Below are 15,408 nucleotides of genomic sequence, written 5' to 3'. Positions count from 1 at the left end.
CCAAGCAGCCCCCACAGGGACCACGGCGCCCTGCAGCCCAGGCACTCGGGTCCCATGGAAATGCCTGACAATTCCATCTTTCGCCTTGAGACAGGTCCTGTACTAAGGACATGCTGCCGTTTTTCATCATGCATTACTTCATTTTCCTTTGTATATGTCAACAGTTCATGCGAATTTTCAGCAAATAAGGAAAGAACATCACATAACTCCTCCCCTTGTACTCCCTACAGTGCAAAACGCAACCCTGCCCGCGATAGCTATGAGATTGTTACTGGTTAAATGAACATGACCCTGGCTCCATCCCTGTCACCTTCACGTTAGGTGAAAAATGACAGCCGTCTAAATTCCTCAATGTAGGAAGTGAAAAAGGAGACTGGTGCATAAAACGGTGATACAGCCACCAGAAAACCAGCTTGGACGCCTGTGAGCAATCAGGAGGATACATGGAATAGAAAGGAAATACGCAGAGCTCTTTGTAAGAACACTTACACAAACTTAACAGCGTAAAGCACAACGGTGGCCAACACTTTTGATTCAAAGGGTCAGGACAGTTTGAACTTAAAGACAGATTTACATTCTTTGGTTAGTGTTTAATTTGTGGCATCAGGATAGAAAAGAGAACATGTACAAACGGTTCTATTTTTAGAAATAAAAATTCAGCCACGTACAGCCACCAGGACAGAAGTCTTCCTATCTCACCTGTTTCAAAGGCGTTTCCAACTCTAAGCAACCTGATAAATCCGTGAGCACAGCCTCTGTCCTGCAGACACAGCACTGAACGGGACAACCACAGCTACCCTGCGCTCAGACGTGGGCAGTTCTCAGCACGCCCAGGCAGAGGGGAGGCCAGGCCACACTGTCAGCCAGCGCCCTGACCCCCTAGTACTCAGCACCCACTGAGTAGACGCAGCCAGGCTGCCCTGCCACCTCCATCTCAGCAGCATCCAAATCCCATGCTAAAAAAAAGACTGAAAACACAAAACCTAGGGAGGGGCCTCGAGGGAAGGGCCGTGCGTGTGTACAGCAGCAGGAACGAACAACGAACTGCGAGCAGTTACACTCTGATTTTCTAAATACGTTTAAAACATATTCCTGAAACACTCAAAAACCAATCACCTGAACAAATCATATCAAAAGAACTCATCAACAACAACAATAAACCTGCCAACACGCTCACGAACGAGGGCCTCCCGGGTGACTCGAGCGGCCGCGTCCAAGCCGGTCCCGGGACGGACGCAGCGGCCACTTCATCCCCAGCTCTGGGGCCTGGAGGAGTGCTGACCATGTGCTCCCTCTCAGCCAGATGTCGGACAAAGGAAAGTGGTGACCCCCCCCTCCGGAGCACACAGGGAGGGGCTTCGGCTCCTAACATCAGGCCTGAGCTGGCCTTGGGCTCGACCCAAGGCCTGCTCCCCAAGACCCCGCTCAAGGCTGCCCTGTTCTCCCACCCCACAGCGTCGTTTCCTAGTCAGTTAACGAGGAGACTGCTGAGAGAACAGAGTGCCAGCCCCTCGCCAGCAGTGGGCTCTGGAGAGCCTGGCGGCCCCTCCGATCCCCTGGCTGCCAACAGAAAGGGAAGGCGGACCCTGGTGGCCTCTAGGTCCGGGCAGCCCAGCTCATGGCGAGCTGCAACTTGGTTTCCAGGGCTCCTCAGTCACAGAGCAGCACATCTGCTAAGAGCAGAGTGCCTTCCAGTGCTTTCCGTGGGTTACTTTCTCAACACTGTCCTCGGGAGGTAACAGAAGCTGTTACTCCCCCACTGTCCCTGAGACTCAGGCCTGAATACCTTTAAGGTTCCTAAGGTCATGGACTGAAATCAAAAGCCAGGAATGCAGTAGCTCCAGTCCAGCACCCTGTACTGTAAAATCAACTTCAAATCACCCCTTTAAACTTGACCAACTAAGACTTTCACCCAAAAGGACATCACAAACATTCCAGCTGAGCAGGTTCTACTCTAATGACTCTTCTAAGTGAGTAACTTTCAACATGTCCAATATGTTATTTCTGAAAAAATCAATAAGACACTGTCAATAAAACAAGAGCTACACCTAGAAAAAAGAGAAGAATCTAAAAACAAAAGCACAAGCTGGCCCACAGTTCTTGGCTGCGGCACAGATGAGGAAAATCGGAGAAAGCCTTTCTGCACAACCATATGCCACCTCCAGGCCCGGCCAAGGGTGAGCTCGCCTGAGCCTCCCCACCTACTACAAACGGCAGACGGTGGGCCCCGGGGAGACGCGAGTCCCAAAAGGTGTGCATGCAACAAGGTGGCCTCAGAGCACGTGGCCCTGGAGAGTTCACATGCTTTCCATTCCTATGCAAACAGTGTAGCTACTCAATGAACAATTGTGTAACAAGCAAAGATGTAAGTCACTTTCACCATCATCCCCCTCAAAAGCTGACTGACAAGTAAAACATGCAGACTGAAACCATCACTTCTAATTAACTGAAAATCAAGCTAGAGAGGAGCATGGAGGCATCCAGAAGATTAAACAAAGAACAGGCCCTTGGACGAAGAAGAGAGTTTGGGGGGAAAGACCTACACGATCCTCTACCAAAATCCCCGCCTCACACCGTCTCCTGAAAGACAAGACCCCACACTGAGTCACGGGGAACCTCCCACCAGGCCGTGACCCCCCATGCCACGGTAGAGACCGGAAAAGCATCCTCATTCTGCAAAAATGAATGGAAAGCACACCTCCCGAAATCTAGTGTTTGAACGCACCAAGGCAGTGGACGGGCAACATGCAGCCCAGCCTCAGAACCTCAGAACCTCAGATGGCCTCCAGTCTCCTTCAGCCCCTGCTCACGCTCTGCTCTATAAATACACACCCCCAGTCATCTCAAAATTTTACAGCCAGTTTTCATATCAGCTCTCAAATTAATTACCTGAAGCACCAACGAGTAATAAAGGGTGATTTGGTCCTGGAAATAAAACCAAACTAATCCAATCCCGACAGTGAGAGAGATGCATATTTACTGCCAGAGAGCTGACAAATCCCACGCTGGATGCCAAAGCTAAATGCAACAGGATAAAAATGCATTCACTAAGCTTAAGAAATTGGAGAGCAAACAACGAGAGGGCTTTTTAGAAGCATTCGTGTCTGTACAGCATTCAGTCCCACTCCATATGCAAAAGTCTTAAAAATACACACAGGAGTGACGCTGCACATGCGCCCCAAGAGCCACGCCGGAGAACGCGCTGTGCCGAAGCGCAGGAGAACTGGAAGCCAGCCAGCCAGCGCCCGGCAACGGTGAACAGGCTTCCTGTGAAATACTACACAGCACTGGAAAAGCGAGGAGGGGGACGCGGGAGGATGCGGGGAGGACGCGAGGAGGGGGATGCGGGAGGACGGGAGGAGGGGGACGCGGGAGGACGCGAGGAGGAATCCAAGAACCTGATGAGGATGAAGCGGTCGCTGTGACAGGCGCAGAAACACGTAGGACTAAACCAGAAGAGTTCAGTGGTGTAAAAATACGTGGTACACGTAAAGAAAAGCAAACCAACGGTCAACGCGAGACGTGAGGCAGGCATAAAGGCAGGCCACAGACTGGGAACCCACCACCCTGCAGAGTTCAACAGCCACGTCCTCTTCCTTAAACTGGACACCTGAGTAGCCGCTCTAGGATGACTCATTCCTTACCCCATATTCTAAAACTTCATACAGGCTTTCCCCCCACCACCGCCCCCCGGCTGCTCCAAAACATGCAGGATCTTAGTTTCCCAATCAGGAATTGAACTCACGCTGCCTACATTGGAAGTACAGAGTCTTAACCACTGGACTGCCAGGGAAGTCCCCAAAACTTCATACGTACTTTTTACCAATTCCATATTTTCCTCAAAATCACCGTTTCCACATAGTACTATACAGAAACTGAATAAAGCTGGGTGGAAGCATAAAAAAGAACTGCAAAGCTGAAAACCACAAAATAAGGGGTGGGGGTTGGGGGGAGAGAAGCTCCCTCCGTAGCTATAAACCAACTTAAAACAAGGCCCTGCCTTTAATCCCCAGGACTTGCCGGGCGTGTCTGTGCTCCTGACCGACTCCATCCACAGCACAGGCCACTCCAACCGGTGAGATCCTGTCACCAGGAACCGCCCTGTTCAGCAAGTTTTCAAAACCGGTCAACCAGACTCTTTTTTTTGAAAAGAGTCTCTCTCCGATTCTGTCTCACTCCACAAACAAGAACCGTTTTCCCCAGAACAAAGGCAATTTTCAAAAAAATGCTTCAAATGAAAAGAAAGATGACATAGAACTCCCTCTCGATTTTGCACCTGAAATTAATCAAAGAAAGCCTTCCGAGCCAAGCAATAATCAGGAGAATCACCCGGGCCTGTAAAACCGCGAGAGCTGGAAGAATAGGAGCGTCTTAAATCCACTAAGCATATTTAAGGCCTAACCAGTAACAAGGTTACCCAGTTCTTCAAAACTGGAATTAACCGAAGGGAGCAACTCGGATGAAGCCCGATCCATCCGAAACGAATGCTCGTTAGGGAATCCCACACCTGGGATTCGGACACACTGGAGAAGGGCAGGGGTCACAAGGGTTTCGGCCCGGGACTCCCGCCCGCACAGGACCGCGTTCGGCCCGCGGGGCGCAGGGGCGCGCCGACCCTCGCCGCACCTGCGGGACCGGCGCCCCCAACCCCGCGCGCGGGGACACCGCACAAAGGCCGGCACGGCCCCTCCCCCGCGCCCGGCCCACCTCGGCCGTAGGCCTTGGCGCAGATCCACTGCAGGTTGGCGGCGATCTTGGCCCGCGCCGGGTCGTAGCGGTCCAGCGGCACGATGTCCACGGCGCCGTCGGGCGCGGCCTCCATCCTCCTCCAGCCCTCCCCGGCCGGGCAGCCGCCCGCGTCCACCATCTGCACACAAAAGGGCCGCTGCAGCGCGGGACGCGCAGGGCCGCGCGGGACAAAGGCGCCGCGCCCCTCGCCGCGCCCGGGACCCGCGTGGGGCCGCAGGTCACCGGCCGCCCGCGCGCCCCGCGCCCCCCGGCTCGCCGCCCCGGCCCGCGCCCCCGCCGCCTCACCTCAGAGCCGCCACCGTCGCCGCCGCCGCGGGTGCTGCTGCTGCATGCTGCGCGGCCGAGCCGGGGCCCGCGGGGCCGGGGCGGGAAACAGGGGGCGCGGGCCGAGGCCTCGGGCCGGGGCGGGGGGCGCGTGCGCGGATCCGGGGGCGGCGGCGGCGGCGGCGGCTGAGGAGGCGGCCCACCGGCGGGAGCGCGCGCACACCGCTCACACACACCCCGCCGAGGCCGGCGCAGGCGCAGTGGGCGCGGCCGCCGGCCCGCGCTCTCCCCGCCCCTTTGCGCAGGCGCAGCGGGCGCTGGCCCGCGCGCGTCCCGCCCCTCCGCGCAGGCGCAGTGGGTGCCGACCGAGGCCCCGCCCTTTCTCGCCGGCGCGGGGTCGCGCACCCGCGCGCGCGGACCGACAGGCCTCGGCGGGTCCCTCAGCATCTCTTTGTCTGGGCCGCGCCTCCCACTTCCCCGGCGCTGGGTCGTCCGGACCGCTGGACCCCAGCCGCCGCCCGACGGGCGGAGCTCCTGTGGAGCCAAGGGCTACCTGGGAAAGCGCTCGGTGCCTGCGGTCCAGCGCCCCAGAGCAGCCCCGGGGTTCCCCCCCCACTCTGGTATCGCAGCGCGGGGAGCCGCCTTCCCCCCATAGTGGACCTCGGTACCCAGAGAACCAATCTCCAGTCAATAACCCAAAGAGCCTGAGGGCGCCTCCTACCTCAGGGTGCTGGGAGCTCGGGGACCCCACGCCGAGAGAGCCGCCTCTGGAATACACGCCCCCCCCCCAACCCCATCCCGCGGCCCTGGCAGCCCGGGAAACCCCCTCCCTCTGCAGCTTCTGGAGCCTGCCTGGACCACCCGCGCCTGGGAGAGCCCCGTATGGGCCTAGCCGTGGAGTCCAGGGCCCGGTCCGGGGAAAGTGGGCATCCGGACACCCGAGACAAACTGCACGGTCCTCACCCACGAGTGTAGCCTTGGGGACGAGCCTCAGTCACGTCTTCCAAAAGGGGCTGGCTCCGTCCTGACGAAGTCACCACCAAAGGGCCTGTGTTGGGCTAATAACATGGCCAGACCTGTGTAAGTGATGCTCAGCTAAGGACCTCACCACCTAACACTTTAGAAAACCCTAAGAAAGGGCTCCTGGTTTCTCTGCCAAACACCAGCCTTCTGGAGCCCAAGGCCTGGAGGACAGCAGAAGAGAGACAGTTTTCTATGACTAAGGGGCCCAGGAGGAAGGTCACCTCCACTCCACCCAGCGTCCTAAGCCAGAGAAGACCCAGGTTGTCAAGTGACTCAGGCTCCAGGACCCAGCCACAAACAGTCCTGTGCAGGCAGAAGCCTCACTCTGGCTCACAGCAGGGGACAAAACACAAATCCCTGCCCCTCTCTCAGCCCCCAGGGAGCTGAAAGAATGTGCCTGCATGCGAGGAGGTGAAAGTGTAGGCGGATCTGGGGGTGGGCAGGTGAGGTAAGCTGTAGGGGGGAATTTGGCAAAGACCTGCAGGAACTGAAGGGCAAGCAGGAGTGTACCTGGGCAGCTGGGGTCTGGGCAAGGGAACAGCAGGTGCAGAGACCCTGCAACAGGAGTGCCTGGTATGGAAGAAAAGGGGAGGGGCTGAACCCAGGATCCAGGGACACTGGTAGGAAAGAGGTGTGGGGGAGGGGTGGTGCAGATTCTGCACAGGGAGAACCTTGACCCCGTTCTCTGAGATGGGAAGCCAAGCGCTCAGTCGTGTCCGACTCTGCAACCCCGTGGACTGTAGCCCGCCAGGCTCCTCTGTGGGTAGGAACCTCCAAGCAAGAAGACTGAAGTGGGTTGCCATGCCCTCCTCCAGGGGATCTTCCTGACCCAGGGCATGACCGTCTCTTAGGGTTCCTTGGTAGCCAGTTTCTTTACCACTAGGGCCACCTGGAGACTTTGGAGGGACTTTGAACATGGGGAGGAAGGATGTGACTGACCCTTTAGAAGGGTCGTTCTGGTTGCTGGGTGAAGAGTAGGTGGTAGGAAGGACAAGGAAGGAAGCAGGGAGACCATCCCCTGATGGCTGGGGTGTGAGTTCATAGAGCAGGGATAGAGGGTGACTCTGGGGGTTTTCATTGACCTTGACTTTATTTCCTGCAATCTTATTAGTTATAACTGTCTTTTGGAGGATTCATTAGGATTTTCTATATATGAGACGCTGGACCTCTGGGAATAGAGTTAGTTGTACTTCTTCCTTTTCAGTCTGGGTGCCTTTCATTTCTTCTCACCCAGGCCAGAACCTCCAACACAACATTAAATAGAATTAGCTGAGCAGGGACTTCCCTGGTGGTCTGGTGGTCCAGGGCTTAAGACTCCACTCTGCCAACGTAAGGAGCTTGGGTTCAATCCCTAGTCAGGAACTATGATCCTAAATGCCACATGGTGTAGCCCCAAAAATAAAATTTTTTAAAAGTAGCAGAGCAGATATCTTTGACGTGTTCTGCTCTTAGGAGAGAAGCGTCCAGTCGTGGACCACAGGGTATGTATGGTGTCAACTGCGGTAGGGGGTGGGGGGTGTATTTATCAGGTTGGGAAAGTTCCCTTCTATTCCTGTTTTGTTGGGTGTTTTACTCTTGAAAGGTTGTTGGATTTCAGCAAATGCTTGGTGTGTGTGACTATGGAGATTATCATGTGTGGTATTTTTACTTATTCTGTTAATGTAGTTCTTTACATTAATAACTTTTGGATACTGAACCAGCCTCAAATCCCTCTTGGTCAAAGTGTATAATTTTTTTTCAAGTTTAGCAAATCGTTTTGTGGAGTTTTATGGAGATAAATGACATGATATTGAGTAAGTTTAAGGTGTGCAATGTGATAATTTGCTCTGTGTATAGGTATACACTGTGAGATGATGACCACAGTAAGGTTGCCTAACACACTCATCGGTCACCTAGTTACGTGTGTGTGTGTGGTGAGAACACATACGACATGCTCTCCTAGCAACTTGCAGGTATGTTAACTAGTCAGCGCGCTGTGCATTACACACCCCAGAGGTATTCATCTTGTAACTATGCATTTCTATACTTTGACCAAAATCTCTCCGTTTCCCCCACTCCCCAGCCTCTGCCAACCACCAATACACTCTTTGTTTCTATGAGTTTGATTTTTGTAGATTCCACATATAAGTGAGATCATGCAGTTCTCGTTCCTCTGTCTGGCTTAGGTTTCTTTAGCATAATACCCTCAACACAAGTTCATGTTGTCATAAATGGCAGGATTTCCTCATTTTTATGGCGATATTCATACACTTCGTTATGTACTACATTTCCTCTGTCCACCCATGCTTCGGTTGTTTTCGTGTCTTAGATATTTTGAATGCTGCTGCAATGAACTTGAAGGGTGCATGTATCTGTTTGAGATAGTGATCTCATGTCCTTCAGATATGTGCCCAGAAGTGAGATTGCTGGATCATGTCGCTAAGTCGTGTCCGACTCTTTGCATCCCCATGGACTGCAGCACATCAGGCTCCCCTGTCCTTCACTGTCTCCTGGAGTTTGCTCAAATTCATGTCCAAAGAGTCCGTGATGCCATCTAACCATCTCATCCTTTCTGATGCTGAAGCTGAAGCTCCAATACTCTGGCCGCTTGATACAAAGAGCTGACTCATTAGAGAAGACCCTGATGCTGGGAAAGATCGATGACAACAGGAGGAGGCGGCGGCAGAGGATAAGCCCCTTGTTCCCGATCTTAAAAGGAGGGCTGCCGTGGCAGCCCCGTGGTTGCGCTCTGCTCTTCCCCTGTTGCGGGGGTCTGTGCAGCTTCCGTCCCTGATTGGGAAACAGATCCCACATGCTGAGCCACCAAAACAAAATAAGGAATTTCTTTAAAAAAAACCACAGGAAAGCTCTCAGCCTTTCGCCACGATGACGTTACCTGTGGTTGTCATATATGCCCTGTATTATGTTAACTTAAATTCCTTCTATACCAAATTTGTGGAGACTTTGACATGAAGTATGTTGAATTTTGTCAAATTCATTTTTTGTGTGCATGTATGGAGATACTCATGTAATTTTACCTTTTACTATTAATGTGTTTTATCACATTTCTCTATTTACATATTTTGAACCATCCTGCATCCCAGGGATGAATCCCACTTGATTATGGGGTATGATCCTTTAATGTGCTATTGTTAGTCCCCTGTTGAGAATCTCTATATCCATATTCTTCACAGATATAAGTCTGTAGTTTTCTTTTCTTGCAGTGCCCTTATTCAGCTTTGTTACCAAGATAATAATGTTGGCCTTGTGAAATGAATATGAGAGAATTCACCCCTCTAAAAGTTTTTGGAGGAATTTGAAAAGGATTGGCACTGATTCTTCTTTAAAGGTTTGGTAGAATTCACCAATGAAACCACCAGGGACTGGGCTTTTCTTTGCTGGGAGATTTTTTAATTTTTGTGTACTGACTTACCGGCTGTGCCGGGTCTTGGCTGCTGCAAGGCTTCCTCTAGTTGCAGCGAGCTGGGCTGCCCTCCAGTTGTGGTGACCAGCTCCGCACTGCGGTGGCTTCTCTTGTGGAGCTCGAGCTCTAGAGCCCTCAGGCCCCGTGGTTGTGGCATGCAAGCTTAGTTGCCCTGAGGTGTGTGGGATCCCCCTGGACCAGGGATCGAACCCATGTCCCCTGCATTGGCAGGCAGATTCTTAACCACTGGACCACCGGGGAAGTCCTGCTGGGAAACTTTTGATGACTCAATCCCTTTGGTCCTTATTGGTCTAGTTAGATTTCCTCTTTCTTCATGATTCAGTCTTGGCATGCTGTATGTTTCTGGAAATTTATTCCTTTAGCTCTAGGCTATTTAGCCTGTGGGAGCGTGTTTACTGTAGTCTGAGTCTGTATTTCTGTGGTATCTGTTGTAATGTCTCTTCTTTGACTTATGCCTTTGTTGATTTGAGTTCTCTCTTTTTCTTGATTAGTCTAGCACAAGTCTTGTCGATTTTACTTTCAAAAAAACTGACCCCTAGCTTTGTTGTTTTTTTTTCCTATTGTTTTCCTTTCTGCTCTAATCAGTGACCCACCAGCTCAGAGCTTGACGACACAGGGCGGCACCTGGTCCTTCAGAGTCCAGCCCGGAAAGAAAGGTGGAAACTCCCTCCAGCACCGGGTGCCTTGGGCTAGCAGCCCTGACCTACCTCCTCCCAAGCTCTGCTCCTGAGGCTTCTTCCCCCACCACCCCAGCTGACCCAAAGGCCCTCCCACACCCTCAGAAACAGAAATGACCGTCCTTGTGGGTTACGCCGGCTTGCTTCTGTTTCTTTGCCTACTTCTCCCCCAAGGCCCTCACAAGTCCCAAGCTCCCCGCATTTTTCCTTATTCACACTGATTCTCTTGGTGCGCCCCCGCAAGTCGCCCCCATGCACACTCCACGTGAAATGTCAGCTTTACTCGGGGAAACACGGAGTGCAGAGTAGGAAACCAAGCGGCCACCTGATCATCTGGAATGAGGACCTGAGACACAACGGCTGGGTGGTGGCAGTGACCGCTTTATGCTGAGCCCTGAAAACCCAGTCTGAAGAAAATGCAGAGTTAACCTTTCTATTGACTTGGCAGCTGCCTCTTCTTTACCGAAATAAAATAATGCCGTCTCTATTTTTAGTCTCCATTCCATGAATTCTAACGGATTTTGGTTAGATTCCCACAATGTCAACAGGGAAGAAGTCTCGTGGAATCAAGCACCATGTGGAGCGTGTAGGATCCTGACAGCTACCTGCTGGCTTCATACACGTCACAAGGCTTCCGTAGCCCCCAAAGAACAGGCAGGCCAGCCCTGCCCAAATAAGCCTGGACATTAGCTGGAAGCTAACTGCCAGCTGGAAGTGCCAACACACAGAGAAGGCAGCCGCCGATGTCCTGGGGCGGCCTCTGCTCACCACTGATCACAGGACCATGGCCAGAGTTGCTTGTTTAAGGCGTGGATAAAGAAGCACACGTATGACTCTACCATGATTTAAAATCATTTAAATAGTCATGTTTGAGGACAGCTGATTTCCGTTTTCATCTCACAGTGTGTGCTGGAGCAGGTTATCTGAGAAGGGGCCCATGGGCTCCCTCCGATTACCCACTGGGTACTTGGTACAGAAAAGGTTAGTGGCAGGTCACCTGTAGCTGGCAGGGGGGCCGGGAGCCTGGAGAGGCACCCCAGCCTCAGAGCCCTATAGACCACACATCACCTACATACCTGCTCAGAGAAGCTGTATTCCCAGTAGCCAAAGGGAGGAAACAGCTTAGACCCCGAGCAGTGGGTGGGTGTGGGTAAACAGGATGGAATATCCCTCAGCCATAAAGGCTCTGACAGACATTGCAACGTGGATGAACCTGGAAAACATGATGCTGAGTGAGAGAAGCCAGACTCGAGAGGCCACAGAGCGAGCGATTCTGCAACCGAGAGGACCCTGGGGGGCTCCTGGGCACGGGAGCTTTTCTGTGTCCCCTTTTCTTGTTGGCAGGGAATAAGCTTCAGCCTCCAGAACCTTCCCTGAGCGCCAAAGGGCAGGTTCAAACTGATCAGGGAAGGGAGGGAATGCAGAGACAAGGGAGGGGCAGACACAACCCTGCAGCCTCAGGGCAGGGTCCTGGTTCTGCCTCAGGGGACACTTATGACAGTCTCCTTCAGCTCTCCTGCAGAAAACCCTCAACAGACAGGCCATGTTAACCACCTGATGAAGCCTTCCTCATTCCAGAAAGAAGGTCATGAGTCATAAACACAGAAGCTCCTCATGAGATCCCCCGGGGCCAGACTCAGGGAATGAAGGCCCTGCACACCCTGATCAATATCAGAACCCTCTCCCCTCGAGCCATTGCTATGAAACCCCAGGTTGGGGTACACAGTGTTGAGGGGCATGAGCTGCTGTGGCCCCCTTTGCCTGGCAAAGCAGTAAAGCTCTTCTTTTCTGCTTTGCCCCAAACTCTGTCTCTGAGGTTCAGTTTGGCACCGCTGCCTGGAGGCCAAGCTTTCAGTGTCGGTTCCGTTGATGTGAAATGTCCGGATCAGGCAAACCCAGAGACGGTGCAGCGTGCAGGGGCTGGATGGGCGGAGGCAGATGACAGTCAGTGAGTGCGGGTGTTTTTGGGGTGATGAGAATGTGCTGGGGAACTATGGGCTTCCCTGGTGGCTCAGACAGTGAAGAATCCGCCTGCAGTGTGGGAGACCTGGGTTCCATCCCTGGGTTGGGAAGATCACCCAAAGGAGGAAACAGCAACCCACTCCAGCACTCTTGCCTGGAGAATTCCATGGACAGAGAAGCTTGTGGGGCTGCAGTCCAGGAGGTCGCAAAGAGTCAGACACGACTGAGTGACTTTCACTAAGAATGTGCTGGAAGTGCTGATGGGCACACACTAAAAACCACTGTACTGTACACTTTGAGGGAGTGGGTTTTATGATGTGGGAATCAGGACTCAGCAGAAAGCGTCCCTGGGGGTTCAGCGGCCAAGAACCCGCCTGGCAATACAGGCGACACGGGTACGATCCCTGGTCCGGGAAGATCCCACATGTTGCGACGCAACTAAGCCTGCGCACCACAACTGCTCAGCCTGGGCTCTGCAACGGGAGAAGTTGAGGCAGTGAGAAGCCCACGCACCAAAGCAAGAGAGCAGCCCCGGCTTGCCACAGCCAGAGAAGAGCCTGTGCGCAACGAAGACCCAGCACAGCCACAGGTAAAGAAATCTTAACAAATTGAAAAGCAAAAACGCATCATAGAAGCAAGTTCTCACTGTCTTCATTGTATCACACTTGAGGTCAAAGGTACAGTTTCCTGTTTCCTGACTCCCCCCACTCAGGGTGGACCAATGGGTTCCTTCCCAGGTACTGGGACTTTCCTCGTGGAGACAGAAACCTCTCTTGCTGTTGCTGCTTCACCGTCTGTTTACTCAGTGGCGGCTCGGGGCCGTGCTTGCGAGTGGGGGCAGGTCTGTCCTGCTTGACAATCCGGGTAAAAGCCCCAGGCCGTCCGTCGGCGTGGTGCACACGTGCGTGCCACACACCACTTCCTGAGAGCAAGCCTTACTTCCATTAAAAAGGAAAAGAGGAAGGGAATTTTATACATCCTTCATTGTTAAAGAAATTATCTTCTTGGCACAAACCTAAAATGTGAAACAAAATACGAGAACATTAACAGCACCTAGAGCCCAGCTGGTCTGCGGGGCAGCCAGAACCCTGGAGCCTGCGTGAAGGGCGGCAATGGACTTGACTCAGGAGCCCACGGCCTTGTGTTCAGGAGGCCAGTTCCAATGTGGCAGAATCTGGACTTCAGAGCGGCTGCCGAGGGCATCCTATCTCATCCGGCATCTTTAACTCACTGGAAAACGCTTCCGACAGAAAAGGGGAAAACCCTTTGTTCCTGGGACAGAAGGAGCAGCAGCCACTCCCCCTAGAGTCCTTGAGGCAGGGATGGCGAGTGCCCTGCCCTATTGCCTAAACGTCCTTACGGTGCAATGGCATCTGATTGACAGGAAAGAAAACTAAAGATCAAGTCACGTGTCCTGTGCAGGTGGTCCTCAGGCTGGGTGGGCGCTGTCACAGGGGCAGCCCCTCCGGCCATCTGTGGGTGAATGTCATGATGTAACTGAACCTCGTTCACACTCCAGTCGCGAGGTGTGGGGACAGGTTCAAGGAGGTCCGGCTGCTGCGGGCAGGAAGCATCGGGACTTTCTCAGTGGGATGAAGGGGGGCCTCCCCTATCAGTCAGCCTGTGTGAGAGATGCCACCGGCGCCAGGGTCCTTCTGATGGAGACACCTGGCCCTCGACACCCCTGCCTGGACCAGACGGTCCGAGGGCAGTGCTTGGGGTGTGGACAGGTGCCCAGGGCTTCCTGAGCCCCGTGAAGACTGACAGACACCCCGCATCGCACCAACAGTGTCCTTAGCGGAGAGCGCCCATGCCAGGATGTGGCCTGCCCAACGCCCCTCCCAGCAGTGCTCCAGGGAGAGGAGACCGGGCATCAACTGGGAAGGGGGGCCAAAGCTGGGGGACTGAGGTGCCCCCCGATGTCCCGGACCAGGATGCCGAGGGCAGGGTAGCTGGGAGATGGCCTGCCCCTTTCGCCTCCGTCAATGCCCAAACAACACCCGTTGCCCCCCACCAGCTCCCGCTTAATGAAAATGACGCAGGTTCAGCAATCGTGCTCCTGACTATCTACCCGAAGAGCTGGAAACTCCTGTCCACACAAAACCTGAACATGGGTGTTTGTAGCAGCTTTATTCTTAACTGACAAGGCTTGGGAGCAAACAAGATGCCCTTTTCAGGAGGTAAATGAATAAACTGATCCACCCAGACAGTGGACTGTTATTCAGCACTGAAAAGAAATGAGGTATCAAGCCGTGAAAAGACATGGAGGAGATTGAAATGCATATGGGGCGGTGGGAGGAGCCAATCTGGAAAGGCTACACTTTCCAACTAAGTGACACTCTGGAAAACTGTGGAGACTGGTTTTTTAAAAAACCGGCGGTTGCCGGGAGGAGGGAGGGAGGCGTGAACAGGCGGCGCACACGGGACGTTTAGGGCAGTGAAGCTGCTCCGTGTGATGTGATGCTTTTAACCGTGTTTATTTACTTGCGGCTGCGCTGGGTCTTCACTGCTGCACGTGGGCTTTCTTTCTGGTTGTGGCGAGCGGGGAGCTACCCTCTAGTTTCGGTGTGCGGACTTCTCACTGCAGTGGCCTCTCTTGTTACACTCTAAGCACACGGGCTTCAGTAGTTGCTCGCTCGCTCGTGGGCTCTAGAGCACAGGCTCAGTAGTTGCAGCACTTGGACTTAGCTGTTCCTCGGCGTGTGGGATCTTCCTAAATCAGGGATCGAACCCTTGTCCCCTGCATTGGTAGGCAGATTCTTAACCACTGAGGCACGAGTGAAGTCCCTCTGTGCGATATTATAATAGTGGATTGCCCTGCGTGCCTGCTCAGTCGTGTCCGACTCTTTGCAATACCACGGACTGCAGCCCGCCAGGCTCCTCTGTCAGCGGAATTTCCCAGGCAAGAATACTGGAGTGGGCTGCCATTTCCTCTTCCAGGGAATATTCCCGACCCAGAGATTGAACCCACGTCCCCCACGTCTCCTGCACTGCAGGCAGCTTCTTTACCGCTGAACCACCGGGGAAGCCTGGGTACACGTCATTATGTATTTGTCAAAACCCATCAAATGTGCACCCCCGAGAGTGAATCCTAACAGAACGGTGGGGTTTAGTTAATAACAACGCAGTAACAGGGCTTCAGCTGGAACACACGCACTCGCTACAGTGAGATGTTAAAGGGGACACTGGTTGCAGGGGCGGGTCGTGAGAACACTGTCAGATCAGTCACTCAGTCGTGTCCGACTCTTTGCGACCCCATGAATCGCAGCACACCAGGCCTCCCTGTCCATCACCAACTCCCGGAGTTCA

General features: G+C 53.6%; 1 protein-coding gene and 1 long non-coding RNA gene across 5 annotated transcripts in view; one reads left to right on the top strand and one right to left on the bottom strand.

Moving 5' to 3' along the window:
• CAMSAP1 (calmodulin regulated spectrin associated protein 1) overlaps positions 1 to 5,288 on the bottom strand; it is a 43,235-nt gene extending 37,947 nt beyond the window's left edge. For 2 of the 4 annotated variants that reach the window (XM_086323424.1, XM_086323425.1), the window contains exons 1-2: positions 5,035 to 5,288; positions 4,708 to 4,867 (exon numbers count right to left, since the gene is read on the bottom strand). In XM_086323424.1, coding sequence (XP_086179550.1) covers positions 4,708 to 4,867 — 160 coding nt within the window. In that variant the 5' untranslated portion in view covers positions 5,035 to 5,288. The remainder of the gene's footprint in view (positions 1 to 4,707; positions 4,868 to 5,034) is intronic. The other 2 variants (XM_086323422.1, XM_086323423.1) reach the window with 1 other exon arrangement.
• An 80-nt stretch (positions 5,289 to 5,368) lies between these two features.
• LOC147362346 (uncharacterized) lies at positions 5,369 to 10,624 on the top strand. The gene is made up of 2 exons (XR_015135723.1): positions 5,369 to 6,093; positions 10,046 to 10,624. It is a non-coding gene; the product is annotated as an uncharacterized LOC147362346 (long non-coding RNA).
• Positions 10,625 to 15,408: the final 4,784 nt, after the last annotated feature.

The sequence above is a fragment of the Bos grunniens genome, chromosome 11, assembly GCF_055505025.1.
Source record: "Bos grunniens cultivar Pamir isolate PY7600 chromosome 11, Bosgru_T2T1.0, whole genome shotgun sequence".
Taxonomy (NCBI): Eukaryota; Metazoa; Chordata; class Mammalia; order Artiodactyla; family Bovidae; genus Bos; species Bos grunniens.
This window is presented reverse-complemented; position numbering and strand designations above follow the sequence as displayed.